Source organism: Eumetopias jubatus, unplaced genomic scaffold (genome assembly GCF_037043125.1).
Source record: "Eumetopias jubatus isolate StellerSeaLion01/CBP00866 unplaced genomic scaffold, mEumJub1_p1.0 scaffold_16, whole genome shotgun sequence".
Taxonomy (NCBI): domain Eukaryota; kingdom Metazoa; phylum Chordata; class Mammalia; order Carnivora; family Otariidae; genus Eumetopias; species Eumetopias jubatus.
In genome coordinates this window covers 77,275,409-77,298,374 of record NW_028274822.1, presented here as the reverse complement: position 1 = coordinate 77,298,374, position 22,966 = coordinate 77,275,409, and the positions used below count along the sequence as shown (strand labels likewise).

The window sequence follows — 22,966 nt, the reverse complement described above, 5'->3', positions numbered from 1 at the left end:
ATGTGAGAGATGCCCTTTAAAACATGGATAACACTACTCTTCTGAATATGGTCAGGGCCCTGATGTGTTGGCCTTCCTGGGAGTTTATAATTAAACAAGAAAAAAAAAAAGCCCAGTGTTTTAGAACAGTCATCTTCTCATATCTAATACTGGCGACTTCTATTTCTCCAGCAATCAGAGGAAGACACTTTAACAGAGATTAGAAAGTATACTAGCTGTTCTCACCTCAGTCAGCCCTAGTCATTGCTACAGTGACTGGCTCCTGGGACAAACTCTACCCTGTCAACTTTGATTAGTTCCACAACAAACTAGATACAATGTTTTGCAAATATTTCTCCTGCTAAGGCAGTTTTCAGTACATGGTTTTCAGTACATGGTTTCATTTCTATGCTTTTTAAACTTTAATTCATGTTTCTCATGGAAGAGCTAATCATTTGTGGAGAGTTAAACTCTAAAACTGGTGATGTAATTCATGAGGACCTATCTGGAGCCATGGGAATATGAAGACAGTCTTCCCTGTGGGCATGCTGTGGAGAAGACCTGTATTAATTTGAATCACATTTTTCAAGTTCACTTATGAATGGAACAACAACAACAACATTTGTTATGCCTACTCTGCTTCTTAGAATCTTGGAGACAGCGTGGTACATTTACAGAAATTGTTAACCCACATCTCAACCACTGCAGCTGGCTATTACACATTCTTAGCTTTTCCTATGCTTTCTGCTGGCCATTATAATGATGTCTGGACTGGAAAGTTCCAGTCATCTCTGGTTTGACCCTAGGCACAGTTGTTACAGAGCCTTTGTCCTAACATTGGGTAAATGAGACAGGTTGTTGAGAGGACTGTCAGATAGGCTTAGGGGTGATACCTAACTACAGTTCAATTTGTTATTAACTAAGGACTATTTAAGCCTATCCTGGCTGTTTTAAGGCAAGGATTCCCCTTCTTTTCAAATACCAGTAGGTTGTGATTAACTTAAAGCCAGTTTTAGCTGTAACATTTTCTTAGAACCTAGTTTGATAAGAACTGTTGCAGGGACAGGAAAGCTTTAGATAAGCTAATGAGGTACCAAGGTGGGGGTGGGGGTAAGCAAGCATGTTTTATGATTTGAAGCTTACTCTGAATTTCTTATTGCCATAAATAAGCTTAGCTAAAATCAAGCACTGCCTGATCATCAGACCATGGGTCACTACTCCACAAAACAGAAATCTGGTTAAATGAGGTTGTTGGGCCCCACATATTGGCTCAAACAGGAAATTTATGTATTGTAGCTTTACAAAACAAGATCAATGGACAGCCTAGATTTAGCAGATTCCAGGCCACTGTGACAGGGGTCCAGTAACAGTTACCCATACTGCACAAGTGACAGCCAACTTAAGCTGTTTAAATAAAGTCTTTGCTGCCTCCTGAGCAGAATTATGGGCCTTTATCCCACCTTAGGTGGTAATCTTTATTAACTCTACAGATAGGAAATTGCTTGGCTGGCCCCAAAGAGTTTATTCCATCTTCATAAAAGACTATCTTTAACTCCCCACCTCCCCATCCCATCCCAATCTCACTGTTATTACTATACAATAACACACATTAATTCATCATAGTGTTATCACTAGACATTCCAGCCAAACTGTATCTTGGGTATCTGCTTAACAGCAAGTCTGAGTTACTGAAATCTATGTTTAAACACTCACAGAAAGACCTGAGCTGTGGCTATTTCATCACAACCACCTACCATCGCAGAAAGAGCCATCTAAATTACAGCATATTATTTGCTACTTTTAGTTGCCTTCTCATCAACCATGACTGAAGAGAAAATAGTTATGGGTCAAGCTGTAGGAGGCATACAAATTTCTAATTATTGATGCTAGCAAAGAACCTACATGAAGAATCTACTACTAAGAATCCAGGTAAAAGAGATGGTCTTCTGACTAAGCAACTGAAAACTTCCTAAGGGTTAAAATAATGGTAATAGTTAACCTTTATTGGGCTTTTCCTGTCAGACATTATGCTTTACAGGAAAGATTTCTTTTGTTTCACAGAATAACTATAATTAGTAATGTTGACTGTATTTGGAGAAAGAGCATTTAAAGAGGTAATTAAATTAAAATGGGGGTGGAGAGGGTGGGCCCTAATCCAATTTGACTGATATCTTTATAAGAGGAGGAGATTAGGACAGAGAGAGACAGTCACCCCAGGCACATGCATACATGTGAGAGAAGACCATGTGAAGGGCACCATCTACATGTGAAGACAGCAACCTATACTCTGGTTTCTCTTCAGATCGTATAAGCTGTTTCAGAATGAAACCAACTCTGCTGACACCTTGATCTTGGACTTCTGGCCTCTTGAAATACCTGTTTTTAAAGTTAGCTAGTCTGTTACTCTGTTATGGCAGTTGTAGCAAACTACTATGAAGATGCTCTATTATTATCCCTATACGGTAAAGAAACGAAGGTTCTCACTATATACCCTGCCCTGACTATTGTATCAACCCTTCCAAAACAAACGAACTTCTATTTTTTTTTGAAAAAATATAATGATTACTAAAAAACTCAAACAGTAGAAAAAGGTACAAAATAACAGACTCCCCAAATCCCTATCTCCAGAGATCTATGCATTTGGTATACAATTGCCTTTTTTTTTAAATGAGGATTAATATACTATTCACAAATTAATTTTTCATTGGCTAGTATTCCAAGGATGTGTTTTTACATCAATACATACCTTTTCCTCATTAAAAAAACCAAAACAAAAAATGTACACAGTATTTCTCCTTGAGTTAACTTGACCTGATATCATTTTTGGATGAACTGCATATATCCTGCCTTATTACAGAGAAATATTAAGACAAGCAACCTTTTATAAACAGATGATATATGGTTTTATCTTGAACTGGGAAGGGTTCAACTGACAACTGAGCCTGCCAGCTGATTAGTGTCAGAAAGAACAACTGATCAATGTTCTTCAAATTTAAATTAGTGAATAAGTGAAAATCCTAAGTGTGCCTTTTTGGGGTCACTTTGATGTACATTTCATAAGTAATATATCACAGACACTAACGACATGAGGAAGTGGTTTAATGTTCTCTGAGTGCTTCAATAAGATTTTATTTTGGCTGAGGTGGAAATCTGGTTGTTATTTGCTCTAAATTTTTTCAAACTAAAACTAATTCAGCTGCAAGGAACAGAACTTTAGGAAATCAACTACTCATGTCTTTATGTACTGGACTGGATTATAAAGGATTTTCTGAAGAAAGTCCTAGGTCTGTGGGAATTTCCACTGCTTGCCCAGAACAAGGGGAAATATAGGCTTATCATAGGCCTTTTTAGGTTCCTTAGTTCTGATGAAAATACAAATGCGCTCTGAGCACTGTTAAGACAAAGAGGTCTGTATTCAGCTGGCAACAGAGTACATGTCTGGACTGCTGCCAACATTTATCAAGAGATCAATATTCAGGAATGATCACTTGAAGAATGAACAATCCATTCATTTCTCTAGATATTCTAAAATATAATGTTAGACCAGAGTAAGCTAGCAATCTGGACAACTTTCTGCTGCTGGCTGTGTGCCTCTAATTTTGGCAAAATTACTTTTGCTGAAATGTATTTTCACGAAATGACCTTCAACAGCTGATTTTGAAGGGTACTGTAATTCATTCAACAAACATTTGAATGCTTATTATGAAATGCTATGAAACTCCCAAGTTGTAACCTCTTTTTGAGGATCTTCGGGATAAAGGTCTGTCTGATCTTAAGACTAACAACAGTTGTAATTCACCTGAACAACTAGGTTCTTTTTATTCAAGGGCACTAAAAAGGTTTTCTTTTTTTCTTCTGAAAGTTGGCTGCTAGAAAGCTTACTGTGCTATTTGTGGACCACCAGTAGTAGGAAAGGTATTGGCCAATGTGGTTTACATTTTTAGAATTATTTTTGGCTCTCTGTCTCCACCCATACTTTTTCTTTTTTTTGGCCCCATTATGATTTACCTTATCTCATCACAAGTTGGCAAACCCTAGCAAATGGTCTGAAATCCTTTTGAACAGGGCAGAGCAAAAATAAACAATTGCAGGAAGCAAAATGGAGCTGAGAACATATTTACTGAGTTATACTTGTTCATTCATTTGGATTCTGATAATGGAGGACACTGAGTACTGCAGAAGAAAGGCAAATTGGAATCTTTTATCTTAATATTTTAAGAATACCGTGTTTTTTGATCATTCTAATATTAGAAGCAGGTGCAATGAAGAGGGGAATTCACTTGGTCAAGGTAAACACTACATGGTTGGATGTATTTAAGCTAAATGTGTGTTCCTAGAAAATTCAGTGGGTTTTTTTTTTTTTTTATAAATGGAACATTTTAAAGAGTTGATGGAATTGTTAAATATATCAAGGAACTTGTCCGCATACATTACAATGTCCATAACCATTCCCTAATAAATTCAGATTTCTGTATATAATGTTTTCTGAAGGTTATGAGGTGGCTACAAGAGCAGTTCAAAAGATAACATGTCACATGCCGCACCACTGTGTGATCAACACACATCATGACACTGTGGACCACGATGGAATTTGTTTCTATTAACCTGGTCTGACTTTACAATGATACACATTTAGTGTGAAGGGCAACACAATCACAGAAAATGCATTTCTTATATCCTCTGCAGTCTCATTAACTTGATGACATTGTCTTCCTAGAGTAGGTTTGGGTATAAGCAAATAAATTGAGTTTGCCATTAAAGAAAGCACAGGTAAATGTTTGTCTTAAAAAAGGTAGTAGTTACCCTCCAGTTATAGAAGTTCCGTTCTTCCTTCATATAGCAACTTTATATAGGGATTATAGATAAATATATATTAAATAATTATCTAGAGAGATAAGATATAAAGTATATCTTCCTTTTGATTTTCTTTTAGATCTACTCAAACCTGTTATTTTTTTGTCTATGATTCCTGACAGGACAGAACTCAAGTATCTTGCCAGTAAAGAACTGTGGTTAGAAGTCTGTTCTCTCTCTGTCTCACTCACTGTTAATGCTCTTCTACAGTTTGTCACACTTTTTGGGGACATAATGATTAAATGAGTAATTATGCTATTTTTTTCTGAGCAACTGGAAAGACTTGAGGAGAGACAGGTGTCAGTTTAAGTGATATAGGAAATCTAGTAAAGCTCAGCCAAGGGATGGCAAACATAAGGGTTCCTAAATTGAGGATCTGCTTTGGCTTTTAGAATCTAGTTTTACACAGTATAGTTTTTCCTTCTGTACTTAAAAAGTGAAAGCCTGGTGAGAAATAACCTATACAATTAAATAATCTTTTATCCTGTATTTTATGATATTCCCCATGTCTTCACAGCTTTGAATAAAATGTGATAATTTAACGAGTAAATAATATATTCTTATGGTCTCAGAGGAGATATGAACATATATGGTTGGATGGTGGGGGAGGGGGAAAAAGAGAAACAGTTCTATTCAAATTCAGGAACATTTTTTGTGCACGTCCTATATGGAGGGTAGCATGAAAAGTGAATCATGGAAGCTAATGGAGAAAATTTCAGTAGTAGGTGGTGGTAAACCATCAAGGACAGCTCAAGAATAAAGACTGGAGCGGTGCCTGGGTGGCTCAGTTGGTTAATTGTCCGCCTTGGGCCCCGCACTGGGCTCCCTGCTCTGCAGGAGTGTGCTGCTTCTCTGACCCTCCCCACTGCTCATGCTTGTGCACTCTCTCTCTCTCTAGCATGCTCTTGAATAAATAAAATCTTAAAAGACAAAAGAATAAGACTGGAGGGGAATTTTTTTCTTTTTAGCAAAAGGGAAAAACTGAGAACTTCAGGAGAGTTTCAAATAGATTTGTAAAGGGTAAACAACGTATCAATGAATGGGCCCTGAAAATGCTACCAGCAATTAAGAACGACTTAGAAAGTCAGGAAAGAATCTGCACAAAGTCTGTCATGCAGGCCACCTGAACAGGCTTGTGCATTGGGCCCCCATCCTAAGCCTAGTGAAGGAATCTTTCCCAGGTGATTTTCATGCACAATAAGGCCTAAAGACCACTGCTGAAGAAAAAAAATTCACCAAAAAGAGGTTTATTTATTATTTTTTAAGATTTTATTTATTTATTTGACCGAGAGAGCAGGAGAGCACAAGCAAGGGAGAGAGGAAGAGGGAGAGGGAGAAGCAGGCTCTCCGCGGAGCAGGAAGACCAATGTGGAACTCCATCCCAGGACCCTGGGATCATGACCTGAGCCGAAGGCTGTCACTTTACCAACTGAGCCACCCAGGCATCCCCAAAAAGAGGTTTATAAGAAAGCTTCTCATTCCTTCTGAGTTTACTACCAGATGAATTTATTTGGTTCAGATTTGAGATTTTGTTATTGTTCTCAACAGCCAGCAGTAGTAAAATACTTAAATCCCAGCTCCATCACTTATTACACTTGACTACTTAACATTTCTGGGCCCAGTTTCCTCATTTGTAAAATGGGAATAACAGTATCTATCTTGTTGAATTAATATAAGGATGAAATGAGACTTTATGTAAAGCACTTAAGCACTGTCACATAAATGCTCAGTAAAATATTAGCTGTTTTCTTCATCTTCGTCACATTTTTTAATTCAGTCAATGTCACAGTAAAAAGATTATAATAACCAACAAAAATCACACATCTCCACCCAACCCCTCACAGTAAGTAACAGAAGTCAACTTACAACAATTAAAAAGCATCTCAACTGTAGAAAACCCAAATGGTAGGAGTCAGACAGCATACAGACTGGGAAGTATCATTCAGAACCCACAGGGTCTCAATGAAGAACTCTCTGTAAATATTTTCATCAAGGAATCTATGTCCAAATAAGTCACAGGCCAGTTCTTCATCCAGCTATCTCAGGTTTATTTGAAATCAAGAATTAAGGAAATTACTTTGCTACTAGTTTTACCTCACTGACTACTTCGAATATCACTTCTGTTATCACAAAGACATATTTTTGAGAAGAGGCATACATAAAACCCCTACATGATCCTAAGTCCTAAAAAGAATCTGTCAGGTTGAACTACATAAAACTGCCAATATTTGACAAGTTTTGACCTACCAAGGCAGTAACTGCAGTACTGCTTGTTCACTAAATACTCAGAAAGAAAAAGATGTGAAACTTTGTTTCTACTACTAAAATATACTTACAATCCCTTCTGGAAAGCTTAAAGAGAGACAGCAGTACAAATCAGAATAAATGACACTACTATCATTATAAATCATAGTAATACTCATAATTAATGAAATAACAATTTTCCAGACAGGGGTCTACAGAGGTTAAGTTTCTTGCCCCAAATTAAACAGTGGGAAGAGAAACAGAATCAACATCAGTCTCTTGACTAAGCTTTGTTAATATCATGTTTCCATGAAAAGTCTGCTTCTTTTATTGAGCTTTCCATCTCAGAAATGGCATCATTACTGGATCCAGTTGTTTAGACCATAAACCTTGGGAGTCTTCCTTGACTCCTCTCTCTCACACATACTATCCATTCTATCAGCAATCTTGTCCTAAATCCACTGACATTTCACTCCACCACTATTAGCCAAGTTAAGGCCATCATCATTTCTTGCCTATACTTGGCCAACACTCTCCCAGTTTCCCTTATTTCACTTTTCCCTCTTACCCAACAAGCTATTTCTCATACAGAACCCAGAACAATATTTCTAAAACACAAACCAGATTATGTCACTTCCTGCTCTCAACCTTCTGTTATAGGTTGATTTTTCCAACTGCACATGGAACACTCTTCAGGACAGATCATATGTTAGGCCATAAAACAAGTCTCAAATTTAAAAGGACTGAAATAATAAAAAGTATGTCTCTGACCACAATGGAATTGAATTAGGCTCTTAAAATTCCTTTCAACAGAAAGAATTTTGAAATATCCCGAAACAGTAGGAAAATAAGCAACACGCTTATAAAGAACCCATGAGTCAAAGAAAAAAAATCACCAAGGAAGTTAGAAAATATCTTGAATTGAATGAAATGAAATACAACATAACAAAATTTATGGGATGAAGTTAAAGCAATGCTTAGGGAGAAATTTGCAGCCTGAATTGCCTATGTTAAAAAAGAAGGTTTCAAATCAGTAACTTCAGCTTCCACCTTAAGGAACTAGGAAAAGCAGCACAAACTAAACCCAAAGATGGAAGGGTGGAAGGAATAATAAAAATGGAAGCAGATGGAAGGAATAATAAAAATTAGAGTGGAGATCAATGAAATCAGAAAATAGAAAAAAAAAAAAAAGAAAAATTAATGAAACCAAAAGTTGTTTCTTTGAAAAGATCAACAAAATCGAAAAGCCTCTAGCTAGACTGACCAAGGGGGAAAAAAAAAGACCAAAGATACAAATGACTACAAGAAAAAATTAAAGAAGGAACATCACTACCAATCAATAAAAATTAAATGAATTATATATAAACAATATGAACAAACTGATGCCGACAAATGAGATCATTTAGAAAAGATGCACAAATCCTAGAAAGACACAAATTACCAAAACTGACTCAAGAAGAAATAGAAAATCCAAGTAGGCTTAGAAGAAGAAATAAAATTGGTAATTAAAAATCTTCCCACGTGCAACCGTAAGAGCGCTGGAATGGTTATACTAACATGAGACAATATAAGAGTTTCATGACAAAAATTGTTGCTAAAGAGTGACATTTTATCTCGATCTATTAGGAAAATATAGAAATTGTAAACAGAAAGTGAAAAGACAAACCCACAGGCTAAGAGAAACTCTTTGCAAGCATTTATCTGATAAAGGACTTGTACCCATAATATATAAAGAATTCTCAGAACAACAAGAAGGTGATACAATTTTAAAATGGGCAAAAGACATGAATAGACACTCTTCACTAAAGAAGATACACATGGTAAATAAGCACATGAAAAGATGCTCAATACATCATTAGTCACTAAGGAAATGCAAATCAAAACCACAGTGAGATACCACTTCGTATCCACCAAAACAGAACACAGTATCTATAATCAAAAGACAGATAATAACAGAAATTGGAACCCTCATACATTGCCAGTAGGAATGTAAAATGATGCAGCTGCTTTGAAAAACAGTGGCAGTTTCTCAAAATGTTAAAAATAGAGTTGCGTATGACCCAGCAATTCCAGTCCTGCTATCTACTCAAGAGAAATGAAAATTTATGTCCCCACACAAACTTGTACATGAATCACAGCAGCCCAGATGTGGAAACAACCTATCAATTGATGCATGGATAAACAATATATTCGGCAATAAAAAGGAATAAAGTACCGACACATGCTATAACACGAATAAACTTTAAGAATATTATGCGAAGTGAAAGAAGGCCATCACAAAAGGCCATATATTGGATGATTCTACTTAAATGGAAATTTCCAGAATAGGCAGATCTATATAGAGACAGAAAATAAATTAGTGGTTGCCTAGAGCAAGGGAGAAGGCAAAGGGGAAACGACTGCCAATGGATACAAGGTTTCCTTTGGGATGATAAAATTGTTCTAAAATTGGTGATAGTTGCACAATTTTGTAAATATAATAAAACCACTGAATTGTGCACTTTACGTAGGAGAATTTTATCTATGTATATCTCAATAAAGCTGTTAAAAAAAAAAACCCCAATACTTAAAAAAGAAAAAGGAATAAAGTATCGAAACAAGTAGGAAAAAAAAAACCAAAAAAAGCCTCCCACAATAGAAAGCCTGGCTTTAGACACGTAAACTCTTAACAAATATTTAAAGAAGAAATAATACAATTCTAATACAGTCTTTTCAGGAAAATGAAAGGGAGGAAACACTGCCCAACTCACTCAATGAGGCCAATATTATCCAGGTACCAAAGTCATAAGACGACCGGTAACAAGAAAAGTACAGACCAATTTCCCTCATGAATACAGACACAAAAATCTTTAAAAAAATATGAGCAACATTTAGAAGAGTTATATACCATGAAGTGAGATTTACCCCAGGAATACAGAGTTGGTTCAACATTAAAAAATTAATATACCTAGGGCCGCCTGGGTGGTTCAGTCAGTTAAGCATCTGCCTTTGGCTCAGGTCATGATCCCAGAGTCCTGGGATCAAGTCCCACATCGAGCTCCCTGCTCAGTGGGGAGTCTGCTTCTCCCTCTGCCCCTCCCCTTGCTTGTGCTCTCTCTCTCTCAAAAATAAATAAAATCTTTAAAAAAATAAAAATATACCATATTAACAGAACAATGGATAAAAGCCACATGACTAGCTCAATAAATGCATGAAAATATATGACAAAATCCATTCATGATAAAAACTCTCCACAAACTAGAAACAGGAGGAAATTTCCTCACTGATAAAGGGCATTTATGAAAAACCTACAGCTAACACTGTACTTAATGGTAAACAAATGTTTTCCCCTTAATATTAGGCACAAAGCAAAGAAGGATGTGTGCTCTTTTCACTTTCTATTCAACACTGTACTGGAGGTTCTATCCTATACAATAAAGGGGGGAAAAAAGGAGGAGAAGGAAAAATTAAAGGCTTTCAGAGTTGAAAAGAAGAAACAAAACTGTCTTTATTTGCAGACATTATCCTGTGTGTAGAAAAACCTATGGAGTCTGTATAAAAAAAACTATTAGCACAATAAATGAGTTCATCAAAGCCATAAGATACCAGATCAATGTACAAAAATCAATGGCAAGTTCTACATACTTAGCAATGAAAAATCCAAAATGAAACCAAGAAAAAAATTCCATCAAAAATTACATCCAAAAAGAACGAAATACTTAGGAATATCAAAAAGAATGACATACTTAACAAAAGAAGTGCAAGCCTTGTACACTGGAAATTACAAAGCATTACTAAGAAAAAGTAAAGATCTAAGTAAATGGAGAAATATTCCAGGTCCCTGAACGAGAATATTAGGAGAGCCATTCTTCCCAAAATGATCTGTAGACCCACAATACATATAAAATTCCAGAATTTTTTTTTTGTAGAAAATGACCAGCTAAATCTAAATTTATGTGGCAATGCACAAGATCCCAGAGTAGTTAAAATTCTGAAAAAGTACTAAGTTGTAAAACTTGCACAACTGGATTTCAACAATTATAAAAGCTACAGCAATCAAGACACTTTGGTACTGTCCTAGGAGAGACATATAGACCAAAGAACAGAAATCAGCATCCAGTGATAAATCCTTACATTTACGGTCAACTCTGTTTTCACAGTGGCACCGAGGCAATCAATGGGGTAACGGACAGACTTTTCAATAAATGGTGTGGGGACAGCTGGACAGCCATGTTCATAAGATGAATTTATATTTTACTTCATGCCACACAGAATAATTAACTCACAATGAATTATGGACTTAAAGGAAAGCAATAAAACTAGAAAAATTTTTAAAGAAAACATGAGAAACTCTTTGTGCCCATGAATTAGGAAACAACTTTTCACCAAAAACATGATACAAAAAGTTGGTAAGGTGGACTTTATCAAAATTTAAGACGCTTACACTATGAAAGACAGTATTAAGAAGATATAAAGGCAGGGCGCCTGGGTGGCTCAGTTGGTTAAGCGACTGCCTTCGGCTCAGGTCATGACCCTGGAGTCCCCGGATCGAGTCCCGCATTGGGCTCCCTGCTCAGCGGGGAGTCTGCTTCTCCCTCTGACCCTCTCTTCCCTCTAGTGCTCTCTATCTCTCATTCTCTCTCTCTCTAAATAAAATCTTAAAAAAAAAAAGGAAGATATAAAGGCAGAGACTAGGAGAAGACATTTGCAAATCCTATGACTGAGAGAGAACTTGTACCTAGAATATTTAAAGAAATGTTACAACTCCGTATAACAAAAACAACCCAATTTAAAAATGGCCAAAGATCTAAATAGACATTTAACCAAAGAAGAAAAACATATGGCCAATAAGCACATGAAAAGATGCTCAACATCTTTTCAACATTCTAATCTGCGTTATTAGGGAAATGCAATCAAAGCCAAAATGAGGTATTATTTCACATCCTAGTACTAAAATGGCTGTAATAAAAGAACAGTAACGTGTGCTTAAAAAAAGCTCCAACATGCTATGGTTTGAACTGTATAATTAAAAATGGTTAAAAATAGTAAATTTTATATTTTATCACAATAAAAAAATTTTTTATAGTCCTAATACTTAAAAAAAGATAGCAGTGAACAAAGTAGGAAAAAACAAAAATGATCTTCCCACAAGGAAAAGCCCAGCTTAGGTGGTATCACTGGTGAGTTCTATCATATACATAAAAAAGAAATAACACAATTTTGAATAATCTTTTCCAGGAAACAGAAGAAAACACTTCCAGACTTATTCAGTGAGGTCAATTTAAATGCCTTAAAGTATAAAAGACATAATGTATTGGACGGACCAGAAGTATTAAGAACTGGGTTCCAATCCAGAGTTTGTTAGCAAACAGTTGTGTAATCTTTGTGAAGTTACTTTATCTTGTTGGGCTTCAGTTCCTCCATTTGTAAAATAAGAGAGCTGACCAGAAAAATCCTTTCCATCTATATAATTCTACATTTATTATATAAAATTTTGTTTAAAATTTGCCCAGTCATATAATTGGTATAACCTTTCTGGAAAACAGTATGGCCATATGTATGTAGTAAGAGGCAATTCACACTCTCTGACAAAGTTTTTCAACTTCTAGATATTTGTCTTAAGGAAATAATTTAACCAGCCAAAGAACACATAAAAAGATGGTCACTTTAACAATCCACATGTCCAATAATAGTGGAGTAAGACAGTAACACAAAGAAATATCAAATTACTAAAAATTTGTATGAAGATTATGGAAAACATTTTTTGTTAGGTAAAAATAATCAAATATAAATGATTTACATATGAAAATGTACACGGTATATAAATTATATTTTTGCAAACAAAAAGTCATTTCTACTAATGAAAGTAGTATCAGAATTTTGAGTCTAAAAGATTTTGTTTTTAATTACAAAGTAGTTTTTGAAATGTTGATACACTATATACTCAAAGAGAAAAAATAAAAAAACTTGTCCAAAGTATAGATATAAAATATCAAGATTATGTTGATAAGGTTCTAAATTCCTCTAGTTTGATTAATGCTTCCTAAGAGTGGTTATGAACCTAGGGCTCTCAGTAGAAATCTCAATGATTAAAACTTTCATCAGCTGATACCGGAATTATCAATAGTATTTTACCTGTTCTACCCAGAGTTGAGATAAAGCCTAGAGGTCTGATTTTATCAAATACTCATTCAAGTACAGCTATAAAACTGGGCAGTTCAAAATCCTTATACCTGATTATTTCATTTATCACTGCCAACCCCTTTCAAGTTCTCTATTTAAAATTTCTCAGGCAGCCTTCATTTGTAAATATATAATCCACAAAACATCTCAGTTATACAACCACTAAAGTTCCTCTCTCTCAAATAAGGAGGGAAAAGAAGCAGCAAGCGCCTAGCTTCTGGATTTTCCTTTGTATTCCATTCCTACGGCTGCCTGGTAGGACAGGGATTTCAAGAGGATCCAGTCTCAGCATTGCGAAGTTCAGTAGAGAGAATACTTGGTGAATGATTCTTGGGCACAATCCTAGTAATAGTAGGTTGAACTGTATGAAATCATTTCTGTAGGTCAAAAGAGTAGACCATCGGTAACTGCATATGGCTCAACCAATGTCAATGCCTCTATATTAAGGAAAACTTTCTGTTCCCTTTCAAACTCTGTAGAATCACTGTCAAGGATTCTCTCCTTGATCTTTTCAATGAATACACTTATGTGAGTCATTATTTCCAAAACCAGAATTAAAGCAATCTTAAATTTTAATTTTTAAGCATTTTTTACACGTTTGCATTAAAATGAACTATTTTAACAGCAGCCAACCAAAGAATAAATATCAGAATTATTCCACTCTAACTCAATTCTTGTTAGTCATGTTTCTCTTCACAGAGCAGTAAGTTTTCACACTTTCAGAGTAATGCTTCTTCCACCTCCAACTGAAATCCATACATATTGAGAGAAACTCACCTGAAACTACCATAGACTATAAGTAGAATGGAAATCAGAAATGTAGACACTTGACTGGAATCCACCAGGGAATAGGCCCTAGAGAAATAAGAGGGGAAAAAAATTAGATCACATGCCACAAGTCCTCATGGAGTTTACAGTCTGGTGGAGTTTCATTATTGTTTTTAAGTTAAAAAAAAAAGCGTAAATTAGCATGAACAAAACAGCATAATTAAAATGAAATCTGTTTGTTTAATATAAAGAATACATGTGTGGGTTCACAGCTATTATTAGTTAATGCACTCAGGATGTTAAATGATATCAGTGTAAAAATCCCACCTCTGTATACCACATATGCCTACAACATCCACTCCCAATTTAAGAAGTATCAAAATATCTACCATCACTGTGCCAAAGATAAAAAGTCTCAGTGATTACACTGTTACCAGTTTACACTTGAACGGTCAATAGTATTTTACTGCTTTTCCTCAGTGATGAGGTGAAACCTGTATCTCTCTCCTGAATTCCATTTCCATTTTTATAATTGCCCACTGGTTCTCCCCACCTGGGTGTCCTACAGGAGTTTTTCCAAGACAACAAGGTCCAAAATTAAAGTCAGTATTCTTCCCTTCATATCTGATCCTCTCAAGGAATGGAATCACGATTCCCTCACTTCAAAGCTAGAAGTCGGCTGCATCCCTAACACCCCCTTCTCTTACTTCACACATGGTAACAACAGTCAGCAAGTCCTGCAACTGCCACATCCCCAACTACCCCACTTCTCTAAACCCTACTGGCAATTCTTTAGCTCCCTTCTATAGCTTGACCAACAGAAATCTTGTTAAGTCTGTCTCCAGGAGTTAACCCTTCATACCAATCATTCTTGTTAGGGATTTTCCTAAAACAAACTTCTCTTCATTTTTTCATTCAGCAAATATTTAATGATGCCTCTGTGCCAGGCACTCTGCTAGCGACTGGGGATACAATAACAAACAAGACTGTCTTGGACCCTCATTGAATGTTCTAAAGGAATAAAAAAAGTAAACTCCATTCTTTCCAAAGGAATGCAAACAAAAAGTTAACACAAGCAAGTGAATATAATCATGGAAAATGTTGCAACGGGGAGAGAGACAAGTACAAGGTCCTCTGAGAATATATAATAGGTGGATCCTATGGAAGAACTGGGCAGAGATGGGGGGCTTTCCTTAGGGGAATAGATGAATGAGTGAGATACAAGACACAATAATGGATTTGGTGATTGTTTACGGGAGCTAAGAAAGCATTCCCAGCTTTCTGCTGAGCAGCTGGTGGATGGCTGTATCATTAAGCAAAAAAGGCAACATATGGAAGCAGATTCCTTATATGTTGGGTTTTGGACTGTTGAGGAGATAGGTGGATATGTTTGTCTAGAGCCCAGAAGCAGCTCTAAGCCAAAGATATATACTGGGAGCTCATCACCTTCAATATGGTAATTGAAACCATAGGTGTGTGTGAGACTGCTGAGCAGTAGTGAAAAGAGGACCTGGGAGGAAAGCCTGAGAAACTCCTAAAATATAAAGGCCAGGAAGAAGGAGAAGCTGCAAAACACATAGACACACCCCCCAAACTGAAAGAGAAAGAGGAATAAAACCCAGAAAACCCAGGATAGCAGGGTGTGATGGGAGTGTTTCATAGAGGCAGCAGGATCAGATGATGCCTGAATTTAAACCCTTGCTCTGCCACTTACCAGTAGTTACTCAACCTCTCTTAAGTTCAGCTCCTTCACCTATAAAATGTGAATAATGGCACCTACCTTAAATAGATATTAAACAATCAAATGAGGGGTGCCTAGGTGGCTCAGTTGGTTAAACGTCTGCCTTTGGCTCAGCTCATGATCCCGGGGTCCTGGGATCGAGCCTCACATTGGGCTCCCTGCTCCATGGGGAGCCTGCTTCTCCCTCTCTCTCTGCCCCTCCCCCTGCTTGTGCTCCCTCTCTGTCAAATAAATAAAATCTTTTTTTAAAAAATCAAATGAGACAATTCCTATAATGAGCTGAACACAGTGCGTACTCAATTAACAATCATTCATTGTTAGTATTAGGAGGGAGAGGTCACCTGTGCTGAAGGCTGCAGAGATAGCAAGTAAGATAAAAACCGGTGTCCATTGGATTTATTTACCATGTAAGTCACCTGTGACCGTAGCAAGAACACTTTAAGGTATGGTAGTGATGGGGGTCAGGCTGGAACTGGCTGAGAATTAGAATTAGGCAAATGGATACTGACATTTTTTTCAAAGGCATGAGGAAGGGAACAGCAGAGGGAGGGGAATGTAAGGATAAGGGAGGCCTGAAAAAAATTTGTTTTGAAGATTTACTTATTTGAGAGAGAGAGAAAGACTGCATGCACGTGCAGCGGGCGGGAGGGGCAGAGGGAGAGAGAGTCGTAAGCAGACCCTGGGCTGAGCGTGGAGCCCCATTTGGGGCTCGATCCCATGACACCCTGAGACCACAACCTGAGCCCAAACCAAGAGTTTTGGCTTAACCGACTGGGTCTGAATTTTTTTTTTTTAAGACAGGAGATATTCAACCTTTTGTGTATGCTGAGTGGAAATTATCCCAGTGAGGAGGGAAAGACTAGTGAGTACAGAGGAGAAGTTTCCTTTATCTTTCTAAAAAATAGGACACAGTGAAATTTCAGGATAAGATACTGTGATCTGTAGTGTCATTTTTTTGATCTTCAGTTTTTAGAGGCACATACTGAAGTAACTGGGTGAAATGACAGGATTTAAGGTTTGCTTTAAAATGTCCCAGAGGGAAAAAAAAGGCAGGGAATAGATTTTTTAAAAGGTACAATTATTTTTAATTATTGAAGCTAGAATGATAGGTAGATGGGAATTCATTATAAAGCTGACCCTTGAACAACCTAGGGGTCAGGGATGCTGACCCACCTTCACAGTCGAAAATCCATGTACTTTTGACTCCTCAGATACTTAACCGTTGACCAAAAGCCTTACCAATAACATCAACAGTTGACTAATATATATTTTGTATGTTATATTACATATTGTACTCTTATAATAAAGCTAGAGAAAAGAAAACGTTAAGAAAATCATAAGGAAAGTACATTTATAGCCCTGTAGTGTATTTACCAAAAAAAAAAAAAAAAAATCCATGTGTAAGTGGACCTATGCAGTTCAAACCCATGTTATTCGAGTCAATTACACTCTTCTACTTTTGTGTATTTTGAAAACTTCCACAATAAAAAGTTAAAAAAGAAAAAAAAAACACCTTTTTCACAGTTAATGTGAAAATCGGTGAGACAGTTAAAAGTTTGAGAGGCAGATGAATACAGGAACGTCTGTTCTGGGTCATGAGTTCTGAACCACAGCATCCCACCGAACCACCCCTTCCTAAAATTTCACTCAGCGGAGGGAATGGAAGATGCAGGAGACAGGACAGCCACCCTAGCCTCTCTGCTAGCCTGTGTTCAGCGATGCAGCTGTGGTGGGCCAACGTGTCCTCTTTTAGACAGACAATCAGACGACGTAGACAGGGCTTACCCACCACAAGACTACATTTCGTATATTAGGAAAACTTAATCAATTTCTCTTTATTTTAGAATTATGTTTCTTGCTTCAACATAATCACTTTTGTAAATATCTCTTCTTAAAATTCTGAAAACAAATGACATCTGTTTAGAAGGAACATTTTCTTAAAATTAAAAACAATTTTTTTGGAAAACCATATAATCATATGGTACAAAAATCAAAACTATGTGTATCAAAAGGTGCACACCAGAAAGTCTCACTCCCATCTAGTTTCCCCCAAGTCCTCTTTAGATAACCACTTTTATTAGTTTCTTGTAGAGCCTTCTAGAATATATAATATACACATATTATTTCTCACCATTTCTTATACAAAAGGTAGGACTCTGTACTCCCTCTACCCTCCTTTTACAATATAGCCTAGAGATCTTCCTCTGTATCAGTATGTGCAGATTTTCTCTTTATTTTCTTTAAGCTGCACAGTATTCTATTGTGTGGCTACACTGAAAAACACAGGGTTTGTTTTTGTTTTGTTTTTTTAACAAATCCCTTTTAGATGGACACAGTGGTTGTTTCCAAAAATTCTCTTAACTGCACTTCTACAAAAAAAGCCATGTAAATTATACCTGCAATGCACACATGAAATGACACGTCTGTGTAGAACAAAGGTCTTAAAAGTGAGACTGCGGATCACAGAGGAAATACACATGCAATCTGATAGATATTGCCAAACTGCCCTCCAGAGAGCTTGTATCATTTTGCATTCTCACCAGCAACTATTAGGGTTCCTCTTTCCAAAGCCTTGCGAACAGTGAGTGTCATCTAATTTTGGAATTTTTACCAATTTGAAACATGAAAATTGGTATCTCAATATGGCTTTCATTTGCATTAATTTTCTGATGTAATTAAAATTTTAAAAATTGATTAAAAGTGAGCTTAAGCAGGTTTTCACATGATTAAAGGCTAGTAGGCATTTTTAAAAAAATTTAAATTTTTTCCAGATTCCAGGGTTATAAAAAACAAAGGCAGACTTTTTTTTTTTTTTAAGATTTTATTTATTTATTTGACAGAGAGAGACACAGCGAGAGGGAACACAAGCAGGGGAAGTGGGAGAGGGAGAAGCAGGCTTCCCGCCGAGCAGGGAGCCCAATGAGGGGCTCGATTCCACAACCCTGGGATCATGACCTGAGCTGAAGGCAGACGCTTAACGACTAAGCCACCCAGGCGCCCCTTTTTTTTTTCTTTTTTAAAGGATCTTTTCTTTTGCTGGTGTTTCACTTGGAGTGGATGCCTTGGCTTTTTTGTACCCTTTGTATTTTGAAGCCTATTGTCATTACCTAAAAGGTAGATTAGAGTCTAAACTTCCCAAACTCAGTATCTTAAGAACTCATATTATTGTTTATTCCTTTTCCTGCATCTCTCAAATCAGTGGAGACTCTCCAGAGACTCATCACTTAAGACTTCTAGATGTCTGGGGTTGAACTGTTACTAAACCAGCTCTTTGTCTTCCACAGATCCTCTGGGCTCTGCTCTTGTCTCTGTGGCTGACCATCTTGCAGTCACTGACTTTCTTCAGTCTTTTTCAAGGCAAGGGTTTGACCATGTGCAAAATGCCTTCTAAAGAGGCTGACCAGGGCTACCAGCCAATGAGCATGCTACCCATTGCAGAACTAAATGCATAGTTTCAGAAAATGGTTTCTTTTAAACAGTTTTATTTTTCCAATCTATACAAGAAAATTTGGTGAAAGCTGACTCCTGATATATCCATGGTATTTTATAATTTATAACATTTAAAAAAGTTATTACACTGCAAACTGTACCAAGTATCACATAATTAGAAGTTATGGGTTATTTGAAATGTCATACATTTTCAACTCAAACTACCATTACGGAAGTTTTACAAAAAGCTTTTTAACACAAAGAATTTATTATACAGAATACGGTTTAAATTAATTTTAGCCAATTTGCATTTTAAAAACAGTACTTTCTTTTAAAAAATTACAAAAATGGGGCGCCTGGGTGGCCCAGTCAGTTGAGTGTGCGACTCTTGATTTCAGCTCAGTCATGACCTCAGGGTTGTGAGACTGAGCCCCACACTGGGCTCCATGCTGAGCTCGGAGTCTGCTTGTCCCTCTCCCTCTGCTCCACCCCCTGCTCACGTGCGCGCTCTCTCACTCTCTTTCTCTCAAATAAATAAAAATATTTTTTAAAAATTACAAAAATAATTCATGTTTATTCTAACAATCCAAATAACAGGTTAGAAACAAAAGTACAACTGCCTCCTCCCTCCCCGTTTTCTGCACTCCCATTCCCTAGGAGTAGACACTGTTCACAATTGGGTGTGTGCATCCTTCTATATAAATTGCAGAATGTATACACAGCCATAAAAACAGACATGCACATATTCTTCTATAACTTACTCTTTTTGAAAACTCAACTACATACCAGGAGCTATTCTTTTCTATTGCCTTACCTTATTGGCCTTTGGGTATAAAATTAAGACATTAGAAAACCTGACAAAATAGAAAGCATTCTTCTTTTTCTTTTCTTTGAGAGAAATCTTCTAGGTTCAATGAATACAACTTTTAGCCACATACACACTATCTAAAAATTCTTATTTCCGAGGTATTAACTACGGCAGGATCTCCCAATGCTTCACACTTTTTCATCTCACTTTACTTTTTTTTTTTTAAAAGAACAGTTTATTTTATTTATTTATTTATTTTTTAAAGATTTTGTTTATTTATTTGACAGAGAGAGAATGAGAGAGAGAGAGCACGAGAGGGAAGAGGATCAGAGGGAGAAGCAGACTCCCTGCTGAGCAGGGAGCCCGATGTGGGACTCGATCCCGGGACTCCAGGATCATGACCTGAGCCGAAGGCAGTCGCTGAACCAACTGAGCCACCCAGGCGCCCATCTCACTTTACTTTCTAAAATTAGGAGGGTAGACTGTTGTTTCTGACCTCAACAGAAACAAATGGATGCCTGTGCCTGTGTTGCTCTTTTTCGTCAATTTAAGATTTAGTGAAGACAGGAACATTTCTATTGCCCTTTTTTCAAAGGCAAACTATGGAATCCCACAGGTAAAGATAACGTCCATATCCTGACACTGAACAGTCAAATCTCCTGTGAAAAACATGAGGAAGCACTTCATCTTGTGCACTGGCAGATGCGCTCTAACAACTCCTGTCAGGCCTAGAGGCTATCAAAAACATTGATATTATACATAATATTACATTTCAAACGTGTATAGAAATCATTTTTGGAAAATAACATCTGCTTACGAAATGTGAACATGCTAGCACATTTTGTCACAGACACTGAACATGTTAGAACATTCTGCTATCCTAAAACAACTTGACGATGAAGTTTTTCTTTTTTCACATTTACCAGAAAACCTTCTGCCACTTACATTCTCTAAGTTTAGGGACTCAGTCGCATAGATGCATTATGTTTTATCAATCACTTATGTTTACTTCACTAGAGGTTGCCTGTATCAAGTTTAAGTAGGAATATGTACACTTTACTATTAAGTCTTTAAAAATTCCTGAGGACAGAAGGAACTATTTAGCTGATGATAAGCCTAGGATGTAGTTAGAAACACAAGTTCTCCCCCCTCACACCAGCTGTCTTAGCCAACAGTCTGCTGGGTCATGTTGTATTTTAATCAATACAAATAGATAATTACAAAAATAGCTAAAGTAAAGACTGAATGGAACATAAACTCAAATATCAAACTGCACTGTCCAATATATATATAGCAGCCACTAGCACTAAAACGGCCATTAGCCACTAGCCACATGTGGTTATTTAAATTTAATTAAAAATTTGGTTCACTGGTTATACTAGTTGAATTTCAAGTGTCCAGTAGCTGGTGGCTATTGGATTGAATGGCCAGATAAAGAATATTTCCATCAAAGCAGAAAGTTCTTATGACTGCACTGACATATACTTGTATAGGAAGATGCCCATATTTTATTTAAAAACTGGGCTTCTGGGGTTTTCTTGGTGGTAAGAGTAACATCCGACATTTTATTGAGTGCTTAATTCTCACAACCATTCTGTGAGGTTAAGTCCTACATGTCCACAACCCCCTAGCCAAAACAATACCTTGTGAACAGATGTGTTGCAGAATTCCAAATTTTTTGGATCTTACACAGAAAACACCCTCACTGGGGTCTAGTGCAGTACCCCATAATCAAATATTAATGTTTCTGTAGTGAAACATGAATAACCACACTAAATAAGATAAAGATTAGAAACCGCTTCATATCAGCTTAGGTCAGGTTTTGCTTCCAGAAGAATTACAGAAAAACTCTGGGTTTTCAGAATTTGGGGTTTGGGAATTGTGGACATGTGTGATTATCACCATTTTGAGGTGAGGAGCCAGGTGCGGTTCTGAACATAGGCAGCCTCACTCCAGAGTCTCCCAAATTGACTCGATCATCTGATGACAAACTTGGGAGTCAGGAAGCTCTAGTTTCTATCTTTAATTATACTATAACTAGCCATGTGATCTTCCCTGGGCAAGGCTTTACATCTTTCTGGTCTCTATAAAATCCTCTTTTGGCTTAGATAAACTTGAAGGCCCAACTAATCTTTATTTTCAAGATTCTAGGTTTTTATATGTTTTTCCTCCAAAATTTTAAGTATTACCAAAAATATGTCTGTTTGGCTGATCACTGGCATGTTATAGGTAAATTAGCACTGTTTTCAGGCCACTGAAAACTGATTATTTACTTTTTTTGAGTATAGTTGACACCCAATGTTACATTAGTGTCAGGTGTAAAACATAGTGATTCACCAAGTTTGCACATTATGCTATGTTCACCACAAGCTACCATACAACTGTTACATACAACTATTATAATATTGTTGCTTATATTCCTTATGCTGTGCCTTTTATTCCTATGACTTATTAATTCCATAACTGGTTGGTTTAGTCAACCCAAGAAAAATCCTTCTCTTGAGTCACTTTTTAAAAAAACTGGCCAGCCCTAGGGTCTAACCCACAGCTCTTTTGTTCCTCACTGCTGATAATGACGGGAGAAGAGGGCCTCATCCATACCACTCTCTCCTCTTCTCTTGGTGCACAAAAAGAAGTGAGGAAAGAATCAACAGCACTTCCGAAGTATGCAGAGATCCTAGAACTTTACTACAGTATTGGGGTCTGGGCTTTGGGGGTACAACCAAAGTAGGGGAGGCAGGAAGGGAAAGGTATTCCAAGGAAAAAGGGGAGGTAGTCTGCCAATTCTAGGAAATCAAAGCCCTGCCATCTTCTTTATTTCACAACCTCCTCCTATCCCATACTTCAAACTCCCAAAGCCATCAGCAGAAATGTTTCATCTCTCAAGACCTCCTAGGGAGGTGTTTTTTCCAGAGACTCGATGCACATTAAAGACAGGAACACACTCTACACCCCGAAACAAGGGAATTCCTACTGAAATT

The 22,966-nt window shown here is 36.9% G+C and overlaps 1 protein-coding gene across 1 annotated transcript in view; it reads right to left on the bottom strand.

The window, feature by feature from the left end:
- The window catches only part of SPPL3 (signal peptide peptidase like 3), a 135,380-nt gene that overhangs the window by 28,915 nt on the left and 83,499 nt on the right, over window positions 1-22,966 (bottom strand). The window contains exon 2 of the mRNA XM_028116494.2: window positions 14,017-14,094. Within this exon, the coding sequence (XP_027972295.1) occupies window positions 14,017-14,094 (78 nt within the window). The remainder of the gene's footprint in view (window positions 1-14,016; window positions 14,095-22,966) is intronic.